At 44.6% G+C, this 16,578-nt stretch overlaps 2 protein-coding genes across 5 annotated transcripts in view; both read left to right on the top strand.

Moving 5' to 3' along the window:
* Positions 1–207: 207 nt before the first annotated feature.
* Positions 208–4,615, top strand: LOC147452812 (uncharacterized). Of its 4 annotated transcripts, XM_086518406.1 has the most exons (5): positions 406–1,013; positions 2,348–2,385; positions 2,547–2,593; positions 3,913–3,967; positions 4,118–4,615. In XM_086518406.1, exons 1-5 carry the CDS (start codon positions 949–951, stop codon positions 4,144–4,146), a joined length of 234 nt encoding a protein of 77 aa, XP_086374532.1. In that variant the 5' UTR covers positions 406–948; the 3' UTR covers positions 4,147–4,615. The 4 variants fall into 4 exon arrangements, with proteins under 4 accessions (XP_086374531.1, XP_086374532.1, XP_086374528.1 ...); XM_086518405.1 differs by lacking the exons at positions 406–1,013; positions 4,118–4,615 and adding an exon at positions 208–224 and having other exon boundaries at positions 2,547–4,033; XM_086518404.1 differs by lacking the exon at positions 4,118–4,615 and having other exon boundaries at positions 420–1,013; positions 2,547–4,033.
* A 3,042-nt stretch (positions 4,616–7,657) lies between these two features.
* HSBP (heat shock factor binding protein) overlaps positions 7,658–16,578 on the top strand; it is a 33,925-nt gene continuing 25,004 nt past the window's right edge. The window contains exon 1 of the mRNA XM_086518407.1: positions 7,658–7,797. Coding sequence (XP_086374533.1) covers positions 7,795–7,797 — 3 coding nt within the window. The 5' untranslated portion in view covers positions 7,658–7,794. The remainder of the gene's footprint in view (positions 7,798–16,578) is intronic.

Consider the following 16,578-nt stretch of genomic DNA (forward strand, 5'->3'; position numbering starts at 1 on the left):
GATAGTGATGCTACATTGCGCGAGGAGAATTTAAAATGGCACCCTCCCTGCATTTGATCCCACTACAAAGAGACGATGGTGCAAAGGAGGAGGTGGAGATGATGCTGTGGAGCTCCCACTACCTTTGGCATGAGCCAATCTCGACGATGCTGACTGTAATGACGAGCCTAGCATGTGCACACCCGGCCCTAACAACGGCAATCGCTCAAACAATAGCCTGAACGGTGTCCCTTCTGCCCTTTCTTCTTCCTCTCTCTCTCTCTCTCTTTCATGATTCCTATACGACTCTACAAATTTCTTCCCTTCTTCTTCTTCTTCTTCTCATTGGCCATTTTGGCCTTTTGAAGACTGTTAAGCTCCACCAAGTTTGTATCAATTTGCTCTCATCGGTCATGAGAGACAGAGAGAGAGAGAGAGAGAGGCCGCCGGAGGCGGCCGGCCATACTAGTCCCATCTTAAAGGCTTAGGCTAAGGGTCACCTACCTTGATTTTGTGGCGCGTAGTGCCCTGCCTCGCTCACAAACCCTAGCCACTACTCTATCATTGTGGCACACGTTATGCCATTTTTATTACAACCAAAACTTCTCCCTTTGGTTATGGCGTATAGATTACTCTGCTGCACCTCAAAGCCTCATGGTCTCACTCTGCTCTCCATTTCGAGGCCTTCAGAGGTAGAGGGAGAGGGAGCAAGACAGCAAGAAAGGACTACCATGCTTTGGCTCGGGCCCATCTGGCCGTCATCTCTGAAATCGGGCATGCTCGGAATCAGCCTGACAGTGTCGATTGGTAGCAACCACCACGCCACTTGGACTCTTACCTCATTGTCCGCGTGCACAATCCCTTTGTCACTCTGGCAGTGATTCAGTGCAGGGTGTTGCGGGGAGAGAGAGAGAGAGAGAGAGAGAGAGAGAGAGAGAGAGAGAGAGAGAGTCTGTCCCGCCCTTGGCAATGTTTTGCAAGCTCTCCACAGAAATGCCTAGAGGGACTGTCTCAGGGGTTCAAAGTTTTGAATGGTATGCCCATCGCTCTCTTTTTCCTTGCACTGGTTTCTACTCATCCATGGCTCGGATTGTAGTTGGTCTCTGCTTTGATTGAAGCGGGAAGAGATGAAAATGGCCTCTTGCACGGTCATTGCAAGGCCTACCCTCCTTGGGCACTGTTTGGTCTCGCCTACGACAGGGCTTCTCATGTGTTGAGAAGCATGGCCTACCCCCTTTGGGCACGGGCTATGTGTGGCCTCATCTCAGACAGCAGGTTTGTTGTGTGTGGTCATGATCTACATGCAATCTCACCAGCTATGCAAGCGGCGTGATGATGAGCACTGGGCCGCATACAGGCACTAGCCTTTGACCTCGGACGGGAAGTTTCATTATTGTGCCCAAATAAAGCAGACTTTGGGTTGTTTGGCTATCTGGTGCTGGTTTGGTCAATATATGTAACATAATCTGACGTTCTTTACATGCAAGGCTTCTGACTCTATTATTTCACTTTGTAGCATTTGATTTACCTATTATGTGGAGCCATGTTCTCTGATGTCTACACAGGATGCCCAACAGCAATATTTGTAATGCTTCTCTTTGGGCAGAAATCCCAGAACCTCCTTACCCTTGTATATTTATTCTCCCACAAAAGTCCGCTTTCTCCTCGCTTATGGATACCTGCATGCTCTTTATCATCTCTGATGCTTATCTTTATCTGCCAATCTATTTCATGCTCGTTCTCAGACCTTGAACTTTGTACACACCTGGAAGTGGATGCTATGATGCTATGCTTGACGGTGCATTTTTGAAGGACTGGCCTGCACCACGTGTGTAGCCTTCGGGCCGATTCGCGTGCATATTGTATGTGGGGCCTGCTTATTGTGCCTGTGTTGTTTGTGCAGGATATTAATGTTGTTAGACATAATGCTTGTCCTCCTTGAGTATGAACCATGCCCTATTTGCTCAATTTCTATCCTTGGTCCTGAATATTCTCCGCTTGCAGTTTCAAGTCGGAGGTTATGTCTTCCTGCACTATTTTGTAGTCTTATACAGTTGCATTTGGGCTCTTGCTTCCCATGAAACCACGTAACCCCTAGCCTCATGCACTATTCAGAATAACACTACATGAAGCGTCAGCCCTTTGGGCCCTATCCTTCATTTCCATGGAGTCCGTTTGGATCTTTTATGAATACCTTGGGGCTTGCAAAAAGAGCTTGGGTATGGCACATTGTATTATGGCGTGTTACATCACCTATCATGTATACAGGCGCACAACTATATTTTCAGGCTATGGTTAGCAAAATTGGAGTGCCTTAGTAGATTAAGTTTGCCTAAACTTTCTCTACTATGTTTTCTTTTCTTTGCAGGATGCTGGCAGTTGGGATGCAACCCTTGCCCTCCTTGGGTATGTGTCTCTCTCTCCTGGCCCTCCACCTATGGTGCAAGGTTTGCTCCTTTGCATCAAGGATCGGAGCTTCCATCACACGCTGATTGAGCTTGAGAATGCAGCTATTGCATTAGATGAACATACTGATTTGTTGCTGCTTAACGTTCTTGATTTACCAGCATGGTTTTGCCTTTACTCTTTGGCTCAAGATAGTCCTCATGGTGCCGTACAAAGGCTTCAAGAGTTAGCAACCAATCTAAAGGCAGTTGGCGAGGAGGATGAACGGGAGCTCAAGGAATGGATTGAAAACTCTCCGAATCTCACGAGGAGATTCATGAGCAACCATGGGAAGAATATTCGGAATGACCCAATGCTTCAACAAAGGAAGCGACACCTTCTCAGCGGCTATGAAGAGGTTTCTCTCATCCCTCAAGTTGAATCAAGTAGCTCCCTCATCCCGACAGACTTGGATGAAGAGGAGTTGGAACTTGCCAAGCAAAGTTTTGCAACTAGCAGCACCACACTCAAACCTCTCAAAAAAGCCCTTTGAATCATATACTGACCTATATATCCCTTGCAGATTTTTGGAGATCATGTTGGGTGATGCACACCACAAACCCTGGACATTGGGTAACTTCACACTCATGGCACCGCTTTTTGAGGGAGTCCTCTTACTCTTATTAAATGGTAAAGACAAGCTCTCCTTGAAACTTGGTTTACAACATGTTTTGGAGATAAAGGCCTCAAACATTATTGGGAGCTATTGATTAGCTACCCTCTTCACCATGTTAAAATTTGATACAAATAGGTGTAAGGCACCCTTTGGACGTGTTTTTGGGATGAAAGGTGTGATCTCTACTATTGGTAGGGAAACAAACTACACCACGCAAATCTGGAATTTCCATCGTCCATTTATGAAATGTGGTTGTGAATATGTGGGTCAGGCTAACCATTGCAAGGATGGGAAAATATTATGGTTCGACCATACATTGTAGATGATTATGCATCTTCTTCTCGGCTCAAGTTTAAAAATGTCTGCTATTGTCTTCTCTCTTGGATTGAGAAAGAGGCCCAAGAGGCCATAAAAGCTTTGTTGGTTCACCTTTTTTACAGGGAAAAGTTGAAGGATGCTATCAAACTTCGAGTTTTGTTTAACCAACAAGCTTCCACCACAATTTTCAATCTTGAGGTTGATAACTTTAATCAACAGGCCATTATTCTAGGGAGAGATGTTGGAGATGCAAGAACAAATAAGCGTGCTCGAGGAGGTTCTGAAAACAGTCCCAAGGGCAAGTACGATAGTCGTACACCCTTCAAAGATCGGTTGGTTCCACTGCGACCAACTCTCGATAGTCGTTAGCCTCACCTGTTGTCTCGGCTAATAGCTCTCGCACTCCATTCAACACCCCCACTTATCCTGCCTACTCCCAAAATTCTGCACAACCCCCTCCGTCCCGTACTCGCCCCTCCTTTAACCCACAGTGTGCAACTAGCGCAAAAGCCCTATTGTATGATTGAAAGCTGCTTCTTTGGTGTTTGCTACAGGTTATCAGAGATGTGCATGGAAGGCTAGGTTTTGATAAAAGAACTCAAAAGAAAGGTATCTTTGTCCCCATCCATTTTGTTAACCCTTTGTTGGATTTATGTAATGTCGGCCTTTTTTGAACTTTTTTTCTTTGGATTGAATATTGTCACCACTCAACTTTGGAATGATTGTCTCTTTACATGGACGTTCGATGTTCCTTTGAAGATGAAGATGATTTACACATGTTCGTGTAAGCTATTCCATTCACATATGGACCCGACATGGAGACACGTCCCAACCATTGACATTAGCGCTTTTATGTTGCGAGACTTGGTGCGATTATGTGGCTTTGGACTCTCACATATATCATCTACTCCATCCAACTTGGGGCAAGCATATGAGGAACTTTGTCGCGTCTTGGATCCACTCATGCATACTAATTGCATCAAACTCCCATCAAGCCTTACACTTGATGATGCATATGAAGCCCTACAAGGCTATTGTTTCAATTTCCTCCCCCGAAAAAAACATCGGTTGTATCTTGACTTTCATAAAGAAATTGTACAACTCAAGCATACCTTTTTCATCTCTTGCTTGGATAAGGCACCAAATAATATGGTACTTTTATGTAAAAATCTCATTGTTAACGAGGCTAACAAGAGATTGCAAGGTAAGGACTATACATTGTACGCTCAAAGCATCAATGATACTCTAGCTCAAATTCGCTCATTCCTCGATCCCATTTTATCTTTGAGCAATTATGATCTTCCCTTCTTAACTGCCTCGTTTGAAAGCCATAAAAAACTCGTTTCGATGGATAACATGTGGCTCTACATGTTGCTATACGGAGATTTCCCTCCCAATGGCATGCTTCCTAAAAACGTGCATAGCACATCTCAAACAAAGAGCTAAAAACTTAAACCAAAAAGCCTTATTATGCCATAATCTTCACATTCAATCATGGTGGATTGTGGACTCAATTTATGAATGTGCCTTGAATCTACCAAAGCATGCTACCACTCTATTCAGAGGACATGAAGAAGTGCTACGAAAATATCTCCCACCTCGAGGAACATGGATTAATCCACCACATAACTAAACTCATACAAGCTGCTTTTTTGGCTCAACAACCATACATCTCATTCAGAAGATTCCCCACCCAGTGCACAGAAGGAACATGGTCTTCACACTCAATCGGGATTATCATTCATCTTACACCAAATATTGGAGATCAATTCTTGGCTCATCATTAACATGTACATACAAAACCAAGGACTGGTTTATCGCAAGAAAAATGGGATCCCTATGGGGCTTGCTTGCTCCCCCCTCTAGTGTAATCTCTACTTACACTCGTTGGAATTTGACTTCTTGGCGAGGGTCCTTAAATCTCCCAATCCAGCTCCCACCCTTAAGAAGTTGGGGTCACCCTTTCGAAACTTTGATGACATTCTCATCATTGACTCAATGGACCCCCTATACTTCATTAACAACCAAACTATCTATCATGAAAGCCTCTCCATTGAAAGCGAGGTTAGCACAAACATAAAATTCCTCAACCTTCAATTATCAATTGATAAGGGGAAACTCATTAAGCATCTTGATAGAAAGGAGGAAACCCTCCCTTGCCAACCCATCAAAATTATTCAACGATCTAGTAATCGACCCTCGGATTGGGCTCATAAGGTCATACTTTCACAGCTAAAACCAATCCTCTTTTGCAACATCTACCCATTAAATGCTGCATGGGATATCCGAGCACTTGCCCAAGCTTTTTGCCATAACGGGTTTGAAAAAGCTAAGCTCTGGAGGTTGATTAGAAACCATTTGCAGGGACACTCAGCTTCCTCCCATACCAGCCTATTAAGTGAGGTCTTGGGACACCTAGAAATTGGAGGGCATTAGGATCCCTTAGGGGGCTAAGGGGTCCTAGTGCCCCCTAAAGAGGGATTAAACACTCCTCCTAGTGTGGGTGGAGGAGGGCCTCTCTCTCTCTCTCTCTCTCTCTCTCTCTCTCTCTCTCTCTCTCACTGGTCCCCCTTTTTTAACCCAAGGGAAGCACCTCTTGCATCGGATGGACTTCTTAGCAAAAAAACCACTCCTTATGGAAAGCCCCCCACATACACACATAAGCTATATATGACACCTTCCAAAAAAGCAAAAAGAAGGGGAGAGGGCAACTTGAGTGCCTTTACTACTCCACATACACACTCACTTTAATAATACCCATAACTGACCACTACCCTTTCAAATGCGAAAAGAAATACCCCACTTGCCCCATTCGTCTCTTTCTCTTCATATATAAGGTGTCCTTTTTCCAAGACTTTTGCACCTAGGGAGAAGAATATTACCACTTGTTGCAAATACATCACACCCCACACTCAACCCACAAATGGCCTCTTCTAATCAGGTTTTGTGGGTCTATTGTTTCCTTGCTTTGTGCATTAGATGGACATCTATAACATGTAGGAGCATCTCATGACACCTGCCTTCCACCTAATGGAGTAACAATCTCTTGTTTTTTGTGGGTGATGGTGGAAGGTAACATGATACTCCTTTGTCTAATATACATGCATGGCAACCATGGATCATCCATGTAGCAAGATTGCATATTGAAAACCCTCCTTATTTTTCTCACTATCACGGCATCTATTGTACTTAAAATGTTGGGATTAATCTCAAATGGGTGGTTGCAAATATTGGTTGTCTTTTTCCATGGTTCAATATGGCTTTTTAAAGTATAAAATTGTATGGATACCTACTCTCTCTCTCTATGTGTGTGTGTGTGTGTGTGTGGGTGTGTCTCCGTTCGCCCATGTCTCTCTCTATCTAGCAATTGTCTTGATAGAGTTCTTGATCAAATGCAGTTGGGGAGTTAACACATGATGAGGGAGACGAGCTGCTGTAGGGTGGGGTCATGTCTAAATCTTTCCCGTCGATGATGTCTACAAAGCCAAGTCTCTCTCTCTCTCTCTCTCTCTCTCTCTCTCTCTCGCCCCACACGATTTAGTTCGACAATTTCTCTCTCTCAACGAGGGTATGACAAGGTCTCTCTCTTCGCGATCTGTGTCGCTTGCGCAGAGGGGTGAGGGCGGACATAATGGCGATGGGGAGAGTGAGCGGAGCACGCAATAGCGAGCTACGTGGAGTTGAAGGTTTCGTCGGGAGAGAGGGACTGAGAGGGGGGACCTCGTTATTGAGTGATTTTTTTAAAAATGCGAAGCGAATAGTATGTTGCACATTTTGAAAAAGAAAGTATGACGCGAATCTCAAGAGATGCATGTTGCAAAGACAAAGGATGGGGCTGAGTCCTGACACCTTCCAAGCAAAGAACCCGTAGGCCTACCTCAACCTTCCAAGCAAAGAACCCGTAGGTCTACTGCAGCACGCTGCCACGAGCAGGAGCTTGGGGTTAGTGGCAGACAGTTAGTGACGACAGTGCGGCCATGCACATTTTTTTGGGGGGGAGGGGGGGTTTGTTATATTTTTTTATTACTGCGCTGGGCTGGGTTGAATAGCATATGCAGCCTCCTTGCTTGGTTAGCTCAAATCAAACTTCAAGATGAACGCGTAGAGTAGCGAGAGTTCGAGTCCTGCATGTTAAGTTTTTGGTTGGACAACTAGCAAGGGCTAATGCTGCAGCTGATGGAATCTTGGCAAGATTCTAGCAAATATAAGATCGAACCCACCACCAGCATAGATTGTCGAGATGCGGTTTCGAAATTCAGCGCCAAACTGTCGGCCCAAATGTGAAAGAGGCCCGTAAGCTCGTTCGCGTGTTGTGCTACCGATCGATTCGAAGATTTGAATGCATCTCTAAAGAACCCATTTATTCTTGGATCTTTGCAGTAGCAGACGACTGAGAAGATCTGAGAAGCGCCCATCTAACCTAGCTTCAAGCGTCCATGGTGAGCTTCATTCCCGCATTTTAGTCCGTTGTTGTGTCCGTCTCTGTCTATTTCGATGCGTCCATGCGAGAGAGAGAGAGAGAGAGAGAGAGAGAGAGAGAGAGAGTTGTGCAGATCTTATATACCTCTGATACCCTTTTTAATAGTGCTGATGCAAACTGTTCCTTCTTTCGTGATCCTTGCTGTTAACTTTGTGAACCGATTTTGTTAGTTTAAGCCAAATCCGGGTAAACTGGTAACAAGATATTTAAAATGGTGCTATTAGAGCTTAATAAAGCAAACGTTCAATATTAGGCTTGCCGGATTGGAAAACAAGTTTTTTCAAATGTGTTTGGAATTGTGAAGCCTTTCTTGCCAATTTTTTTGTTTAAGAGTTTTGTTTGCCATCCTTTTTTGTCATTGTAACTTAGTTCTAGATCTCCTTCTTTGAGGTTGGCCCCAGACAATCGAGTCTCTCATCCTTTCAAAGGTGCTTCTTTGAGCCAATCTTACTTGTCAAGAGATGGTGGGGTTGTTTTTTAATGTTGTAGGTGTTCACATTCACGTTGTAGCATTGTTGGCCTTCTGGGTTGTGAGCTTTAACTGGGATTAATCTTATCCTTGAAAGACCTTTATTTATTAGTTTGCATGAGAACAAGGCTCCAATTTTCACAGAAATTGTCCAGCCAAAGGAAGCCCAGCTCGAGCCAAAAAGAGACACCATGAAGATGAAGTATCTGGGGGCTACACGCGAAGAATCTTATAGAGTTTTGAGGGCCATCTCCTGGTTTTCCCCCCAAATCTAGAGAGAGGGCTTCTTTGTGGCTGTGCCTTGCATTGTGAGGGTATTCTCATACCTGCAAGCCTCGGGGCAGTGCCCCACCTTTTTCCCGGTTGGGCCACTTGCAGGCATGATGTGTTAGAGTGTCCCATTTTATGCATGCGATCCTTGATTTTTTCCATCTTGCTCATTTATTGATGTCGTGGGTATTTATGGGGGTCGCTTGGTAGCATCTCTATATACGGGAGGAGGGGGGTTGAGGTGCCAATGTTATAGCAAAGTTATAGGTCCTTGTATCCATCTCTTCTGATAGAGGTTGCTCGCAAAGCTTGTCCATTTGTTTTTCTCTCTCTCTCTCTCTCTCTCTCTCTCTCTCTCTCTCTCACCATGTCACCACACCTTCCGTTGTAGCCTGCACTTCAACAAAACCTACTTGTAGGAGGAATCAACAACGTGACCAAACTCACTTTGCAATTCAAGTTATGGGAGATAATGGATCCACTCAGAGATGCCAGTTATAATAGTGACCTGATGGATATTAGTTGGATGGAGTGTTATGCTTTATTGTCTCTCTGTGTCACAAAACGGGAGCGTACACGAGCACTTAGAAAACCTGAAAATTATAATTCTTTGAAAACGTGAGAGAAGGGAGAAGATCGACACAGTATTGGAGACCAGAAGATGGTCCCCCCCCGTTAAGAGTATTCTTTTATTCAGGGAGAATTCTTATACAAGCACGAGAACCCGAGGAAACCCCTCCGTTCTGTGATCTTAGACCCGAAGGTCGTGCTTTCCCGTAAAGGGCTTGGGCACAAGGCCGTTCCTTCCCGTAAGGGACTTAGGCGCGAAGCCGTACTTTCCCGTAAGGGACTTAGGCGTGAAGCCGTACTTCCTGTGAAGGGCCTTCCCGTAAGACGGGAGATTCCTGCAAAACAAACCACAAAGAGTAACAATTCTCAATGCGTATCAACACCTTATACCTGTTGCTTTTTGCTCGGAGAATCGACCTCCGTACTCAGTCATCACACGAACACTTGCAAATTCCGTCGCCGATCTTTGCTCCAGAATCCTAGCGCTAGTGCTTTTTTGTTGCTTCCGGCTCCTGAAACTGAAACGCTGGCTACCCTTTTATAGGGTTGGACACCCGACGGGAATAGAGCCGAAAAGCGGAGCCCTGGCGCCCTAGAGAGAGGAGAGAGAGAGATTGCAAATCAGCCCCCTGCCTTGGTTTTAATGCTGGTTTTTTTTATAAGGGCCTTGCTTGCTTTATTTTATTAATAAAAGGGTTGGTCACTTTAAAGTGACCGGCCACTTTATAAAATAAAGTGGGAGCCTGTTCAAACTTTAAAAACTCACTCAGTTAGTTAAAATAATGCTACACGGACACATTCCAGGCGTCCCCGGGTGCAGGACACGACACAGATGCAATGCAGACACAGACTCCTCGCGGGAAAACATTTGTCCTTCCATGATTGTTCCTGCTTTTCGTAAAAAGCTTCATTGAACCCATCTTTATTCTTGTGCTTGCGTTCTTACGCGTACTTTCTTACTCAGTTCGGATTTCCTCCTTAGCCTACGGGATGCCCCCTTACTGATGCACCCGTCACCCATCATGTGACACATCAGAGGCACTCGTAACCCGGCCCTTTTCATCGAACTTACGGAAACTCCTTCGCGATGTTTACCGTCACCCATCAAATGACACATCAGAGTTGTCCGTTCCTGTAGCTACAATCTTTTTAACAGTTCTTAGTGCACATAATAAAATATCCTAAAAAAGAGATTTAATCATTAAAAATAAGGAAATAGTCCAATTAGCAACATCCCTCTGGCTTCTAAACAGTTGACCTCAAGTGTAGTGCTTGGACATATACCTCCAGTATCTCGGGATAAGCTGCTAATTCCTCCTGCGTCATCCACTGAGCATCTAGATTCGAATAGTTCTTAAACTTAACCAAATACTTCCGTGTTATCTTTCCGGATTTGAGAGACCGCTCTTGATGACTTACTATCTGCTTCGGTTTGAGTATTTCTTCTGTTTCCTCAACCTCAGGAGGTTCCTCAGCGCTAGGCTGGCTCGGAGGCGGTCCCACATACGGCCGGAGTAAACTGACATGGAAAGCATTATGGATCTTCCAATTAGGCGGTAGTTCTAATCGGAAAGCGACATCATTCACTCGCTCAGTAATCTTAAACGGCCCATAATAACGGGTAGAAAGTTTTACCACTTTCCCCTTATGAGACGCTTGTTTCTTAAGTCTTGCCTTCTCAAACTTGAGTAAGACTAACTGTCCGACTGTTAAGTCTAGATTCCTTCTGTGCTTGTTTGCAGCTTTCTTATGCTTTTCCTGAGAGCGTAGAATAGCTCTCCTAACTTGCCTGTAGGCGGTGTCCAAATCCCGGACAAATTCATCTGCTGCAAAGATCTTATCCTTAGTTAAAAGGATGGGTGGAAGCAAAGGCTTACCATAGAGAATCTCAAAAGGTGCTTTCCCCGTCGATGAGTGTATGGTATTGTTATACGCATACTCAACAAGAGGCAAATATTTCTCCCAATCAGATTGCCGGTCTGACACATAAGCTTTTAACATATCCAATACTGTGGAATTGGCTATCTCACTTTGCCCGTCCGTTTGAGGATGGTAGGCAGATGAAAAATTCAGCTTTGTACCAAGATTATCCATCAAGGCACGCCAAAAATTTCCCGTCATGCGAGGATCTCGATCGCTCACAATAGACTTAGGCATTCCATGATGCTTAAAGATCTGTGCTAGAAAGACCCTTGCCATATGATCTGCTTTAATCGTTTTCTTGACTGGTATGAAGTGTGCTTGCTTGCTAAACCTGTCCACAATGGTCCAGATCGCGTCATTTCCAGTCCGAGTTCTAGGGAGGTCCATGATGAAGTCCATGGCAATACTTTCCCAAGGTTCATTAGGCACAGGCAAAGGTTGTAACAACCCAGGCGTCTTATGCCGATCATACTTCACTTTTTGGCAAACCAAGCATTCCCTGACATATTTATCAATGTCTGCTTTAAGGCTAGGCCAAAAGAAATATCTTTCCATTGCTAGGGTCATAGGGAGAATACTCCGATGACCCGCATAAGGAGAAGCTTGTGCTTCATCCATGATCTTCTTTCTTAATGGTTCCGCCACACATATTGCCTGATGGTGGTAGAGATAACTGTCCCGGATGGAATAGAGAAACTCATTCTCTCCACGATGTAGCTTTCCCCAAATGGTGGAGAAGTCTGGGTCATTCGGATACAAATCGGGTAGTGCTTCTAATTCTTGGTGATACACCGAAGTGATAGCGTTCACCCTTGGCCGTCTAGACAATGCGTCTGCGACTACATTCTTACTCCCAGCCGTGTGAAGGATCTGGAAGTGAAACATAGACAAAAAGTTTGCCCATCTCATCTGCTTCTCAGATAGTTTCCTTTGCGTAAGAAAATACCGCAAACTCTGGTGATTAGTCTTGATCACAAAATCCGCTCCTAGAAGATAGTGCTTCCAGTTGGATAAGGCGTGAATCACAGCCGTGAGTTCCTTTTCGTAGATTGATGCATGCAACTCTGCATCCTTAAGCCGTTTGCTTTCGTAGGCCACTGCATGGCCTTCTTGGTTTAACATTGCTCCGATGCAATCGCCTGAAGCATCGCAGTGAACTTCAAATGGTTTCCTTAAGTCAGGCACTATCAAAATAGGTCCATGGCTTAGCAAGTACTTGAGCCGATCAAAAGCTCCTTGTTGTCTCGATCCCCATCTGAAAGGAATCTTCTTCTTTGTCAAATCATGAAGTGGTCCTGCTACATGAGCAAATCCTCGGACAAACCTTCGATAATATGAACATAATCCCAGAAAGCTACGTACATCATGTACCGTAGTGGGAATAGGCCAATCTTCTACCACTCGGATCTTGGCAGGATCCATACTCACTTTATTGTGAGAGACTATATGGCCGAGATAGTGTATCTCAGAGAGAAAGAACTCGCTCTTCTTTGCATTCACATGCAACTCATGCTTTCGCAATTCTTGAAACACTAAGTCCAAGTGCTTCCGATGTTCCTCTTCTGACTTAGGAAGGTTCACAGGCCAAAACTTGGGAGAGCTTCAAATCTGAATTTTATGAACAATTTCTTCCACCTGACTTCGAACAGGACATACGGAAGGAATGGGACTGGCTTGCCCAGAAGGAACATGAAAGAGTAACGACTTATGTGCACAAGTATTGGTCGGTTCTTCTGAAGGTCACTCCCTTCATGAAGATTGCTGACGAGGAAAAGAAAAGAAAGTTCGAAGCGGGTCTCCAACCGCAGCTTCGAAAGAGTATGAAGATGTATCCGCATGATACTCTTCAAAGGATGATGGAGTCAGCAATCATCGCTGAGGATTTGCACTCTACTGGGACGCCCAGAAAGATGGAGCATAGCCACTTATCGTGCAAGACAAAGAGGGGTCTACGATGACCATGGGGGCCAAGGAAGAAAACGTCCTCCATCTAGAGACGATGATCATTCTAAGAAGCCAGAGGGCACTGGCAAGCGAACTAAGTATCTTTCTCCTACTCAACTTCAAACTTTCAGAGAGGAAGGAAGATGCTTCTATTGTGGCGAGAAAGGACATATAAACCGGACTGCCCGCTAAAGCAGCAACGGCAAGAGCAAGCCTCTACAAGGCAAGAGAAAGCAAGGAAGGAACCCGCACCACCAAGCTCGAACTCAGAATCTTGGCTAACCACCAATTACTTGCCGTTTCCTTGAGGGCATCCCCACATGGCGTAATTTGGATCTTTCTGTGAAGTGCCCATTGGTAAAGGCGACTTCAAACTGTCTGATGAAGGACAATGCTTTGGAGATGTCTCTCCGTCCGTTGTAGGTTTCGAACTTGATGTCCTTGTCGCCCGATTTGAAGACTCTCATGCAATGTTGAGACTTGCGACCATGCTTCTTGAATCGAGGCTTATCTTTAGGTTGGTGTAGGGTAGTGGCAGTAGTAGCTGCTTCCTTCTTCTGACGAGATGATCGAGAAGTAGAAGTATAATCAGGAGAGTAAGATGGAGATGAGATAGAGATGTCCTTGCTCTCGTCTAGCAAAGAGAGCGCTTTTTCTTGGCCTTTCCTTGAAGTAGGCCGTTCATTCCAATCCGAAGATCCTTTGTGCACCTCGGCATGTTCTTCTTCTCTTGCCTCCTGTGGTCTCACGCCAACAGTGTTGTCTGGATGCTTGGCTGCATCAGTTCCATTCGTTTTCTTCATTCCGCCCAAAAGCTTTTGGACGTCTGGCAACAGTAAGATTTGTTGCTACTTCGCAAGCTGAGCTTGCACTTGTTGAAGCTCCTCTTCAACGCTTCTCCCTTGGCTCGACATGGTTCTTCCCGTTCTTCCCGGAATCGTCCTTCTTTGCAGAGAAAGAGAGGAGTCCGAGCTCTGATACCACTGTCACAAAACGGGAGCGTACACGAGCACTTAGAAAATCTGAAAATTATAATTCTTTGAAAACGTGAGAGAAGGGAGAAGATCGACACAGTATTGGGGACCAGAAGATGGGCTGGTCCCCCCCGTTAAGAGTATTCTTTTATTCAGGGAGAATTCTTATACAAGCACGAGAACCCGAGGAAACCCCTCCGTTCTGTAATCTTAGACCCGAAGGTCGTGCTTTCCCGTAAAGGGCTTCGGCGCAAGGTCGTTCCTTTCCATAAGGGACTTAGGCGCGAAGCCGTACTTTCCCGTAAGGGACTTAGGCGTGAAGCCGTACTTCTCGTGAAGGGCCTTCTCGTAAGACGGGAGATTCTTGCAAAACAAACCACACAGAGTAACAATTCTCAATGCGTATCAATACCTTATACTTGTCGCTTTTTGCTCGGAGAATCGACCTCCGTACTCAGTCGTCACGCGAACACTTGCAAATTCCGTCGCCAGTTTCTTCTCTAGAATCCTAGCCCTAGTGCTTTTCTGCTGCTTCCGGCTCCTGAAACTGAAACGCTGGCTACCCTTTTATAGGGTCTGGCACCCGGCGGGAATAGAGCCGAAAAGCTGAGCCCTGGCGCCCTAGAGAGAGGAGAGAGAGAGATCGCAAATCAGCCCCTTGCCTTGGTTTTAACGCTGGTTTTTTTTATAAGGGCCTTGCTTGCTTTATTTTATTAATAAAAGGGCTGGTCACTTTAAAGTGACCGGCCACTTTAAAGTGACCGGCCACTTTAAAGTGACCGGCCACTTTATAAAATAAAGTGTGAACCTGTTCAAACTTTAAAAACTCACTCAGTTAGTTAAAATAATGCTACACGGACACATTCCAGGCGTCCCCGGGTGCAGGACACGACACAGATGCAATGCAGACATAGACTCCTCGCGGGAAAACATCTGTCCTCCCGCGACTGTTCCTGCTTTTCGTGAAAAGCTTCATTGAACCCATCTTTATTCTTGTGCTTGCGTTCTTACGCGTACTTTCTTACTCAGTTCGGATTTCCTCCTTAGCCTACGGGATGCCCCCTTACTGATGCACCCGTCACCCATCATGTGACGCATCAGAGGCACTCGTAACCCGGCCCTTTCCACCGAACTTACGGAAACTCCTTCGCGATGTTTACCATCACCCATCAAATGACACATCAGAGTTGTCCGTTCCTGATGGCAGTTCCTGCAGCTACAATCTTTTTAACAGTTCTTAGTGCACATAATAAAATATCCTTAAAAAGAGATTTAATCATTAAAAATAAGAAAATAGTCCAATTAGCAACACTCAGGATGCGAGATTGACTAGCTTCTTCTTTAGCAATCACCTAGCAACCTCATAGCTGCATCTTTGTCAAGGAGTTAGAAACAGGGTGCTAGAGTTTGTTATCTCTTTGAGCACCAGCATCCGGATCTCTCCCAAGGACAAACCTTAGGAGTGAGGCTCGTTTTGTGGCTTAGCTTGATACATTGGAGGTAGTTTCTTTCTCTCTCTCTAGGTCATGTGCCAGGGTTGCCTAGCTTGTGATGTTGGCTATGTATGTATATGTCAATTTCGTGTTTTTCAAAGTCCTTTATGCTAGATTTTAGTAGGGTGCTAAGTTTTGGACTTTTTCCTTGATATCTCTTTTTCGGGTGTTATAGAGGAGAGTTGGCTGGCTTGTTTACACAAGGTTAGATGTGTGTGGTGGGAGACATCTATTTTGTATAAAGTCACAGAGTGAACATCAATTGGATAGCGTTTTCGGTGTTTGATACCTAGCACTTTTAACATGGTATGCCTTATGATTGGAGTACTAATTGGGTCAAACCTTTGCATAAAGGAGGGAATGTAAAGAATGTAAATAACTATTTGACTATAGTGATTGGGTCTCTTATGGCAAAGTTGTTTGGGTGTATAATGGAGAAAGAGAATGGCAAGCGTGCAAAAGGATAAGCAGGTTTTCGTCAACGTCAGAGCACCATTGATCATCTTGTCACTCTTTGTGTTCTCATGGAGGAAAGTCGATTGAAAGGCAAGCAATTGTATTGTTACTTTGTGGACTTTAAGAAAGCCTTTGATATGATTCCATGCAAGAATTTGTGGAGAAGGATGGAAATACTCCAAGTGCCAAGTGAGTGCATGCTTGCGGTTTTTTGCATTTATGAGAAGGTGATGTGTCAATTGCGTATGGAAAGAGCAATTTCAAAATCTTTTGCAAGCACTATTGGGTTAAACAAGGATGTCTATTGTCACTACTCTCTTTGGTCTATGCATCGATCAATTGGAACAAATGGTACTTGACTTTACATAAGAAGAAGACATTGAAGAGGTCACTATTTGCAATGCGGTAATCATGCTTTTGCTGTATGCGGATGATGTAGTACTTCTAGCACACATTATGGAGGATGCACAAAATCTTATGGTTGTCCTTGAGACCCTTTGCTTGCATAGTCGGATGATTGTGGATGAATCCAAGACAAAAGTTATGCTTGTGAAAACAAACCATTAGGAGAAGCCATGCATTGTGTACAACAATGAGACACTTGAAGTTGTTGAGAGCTTTAAGTAGCTTGGCCTTGAGGT

Source organism: Adiantum capillus-veneris, chromosome 8 (genome assembly GCF_014529385.1).
Source record: "Adiantum capillus-veneris isolate H3 chromosome 8, ASM1452938v2, whole genome shotgun sequence".
NCBI classification, from domain to species: domain Eukaryota; kingdom Viridiplantae; phylum Streptophyta; class Polypodiopsida; order Polypodiales; family Pteridaceae; genus Adiantum; species Adiantum capillus-veneris.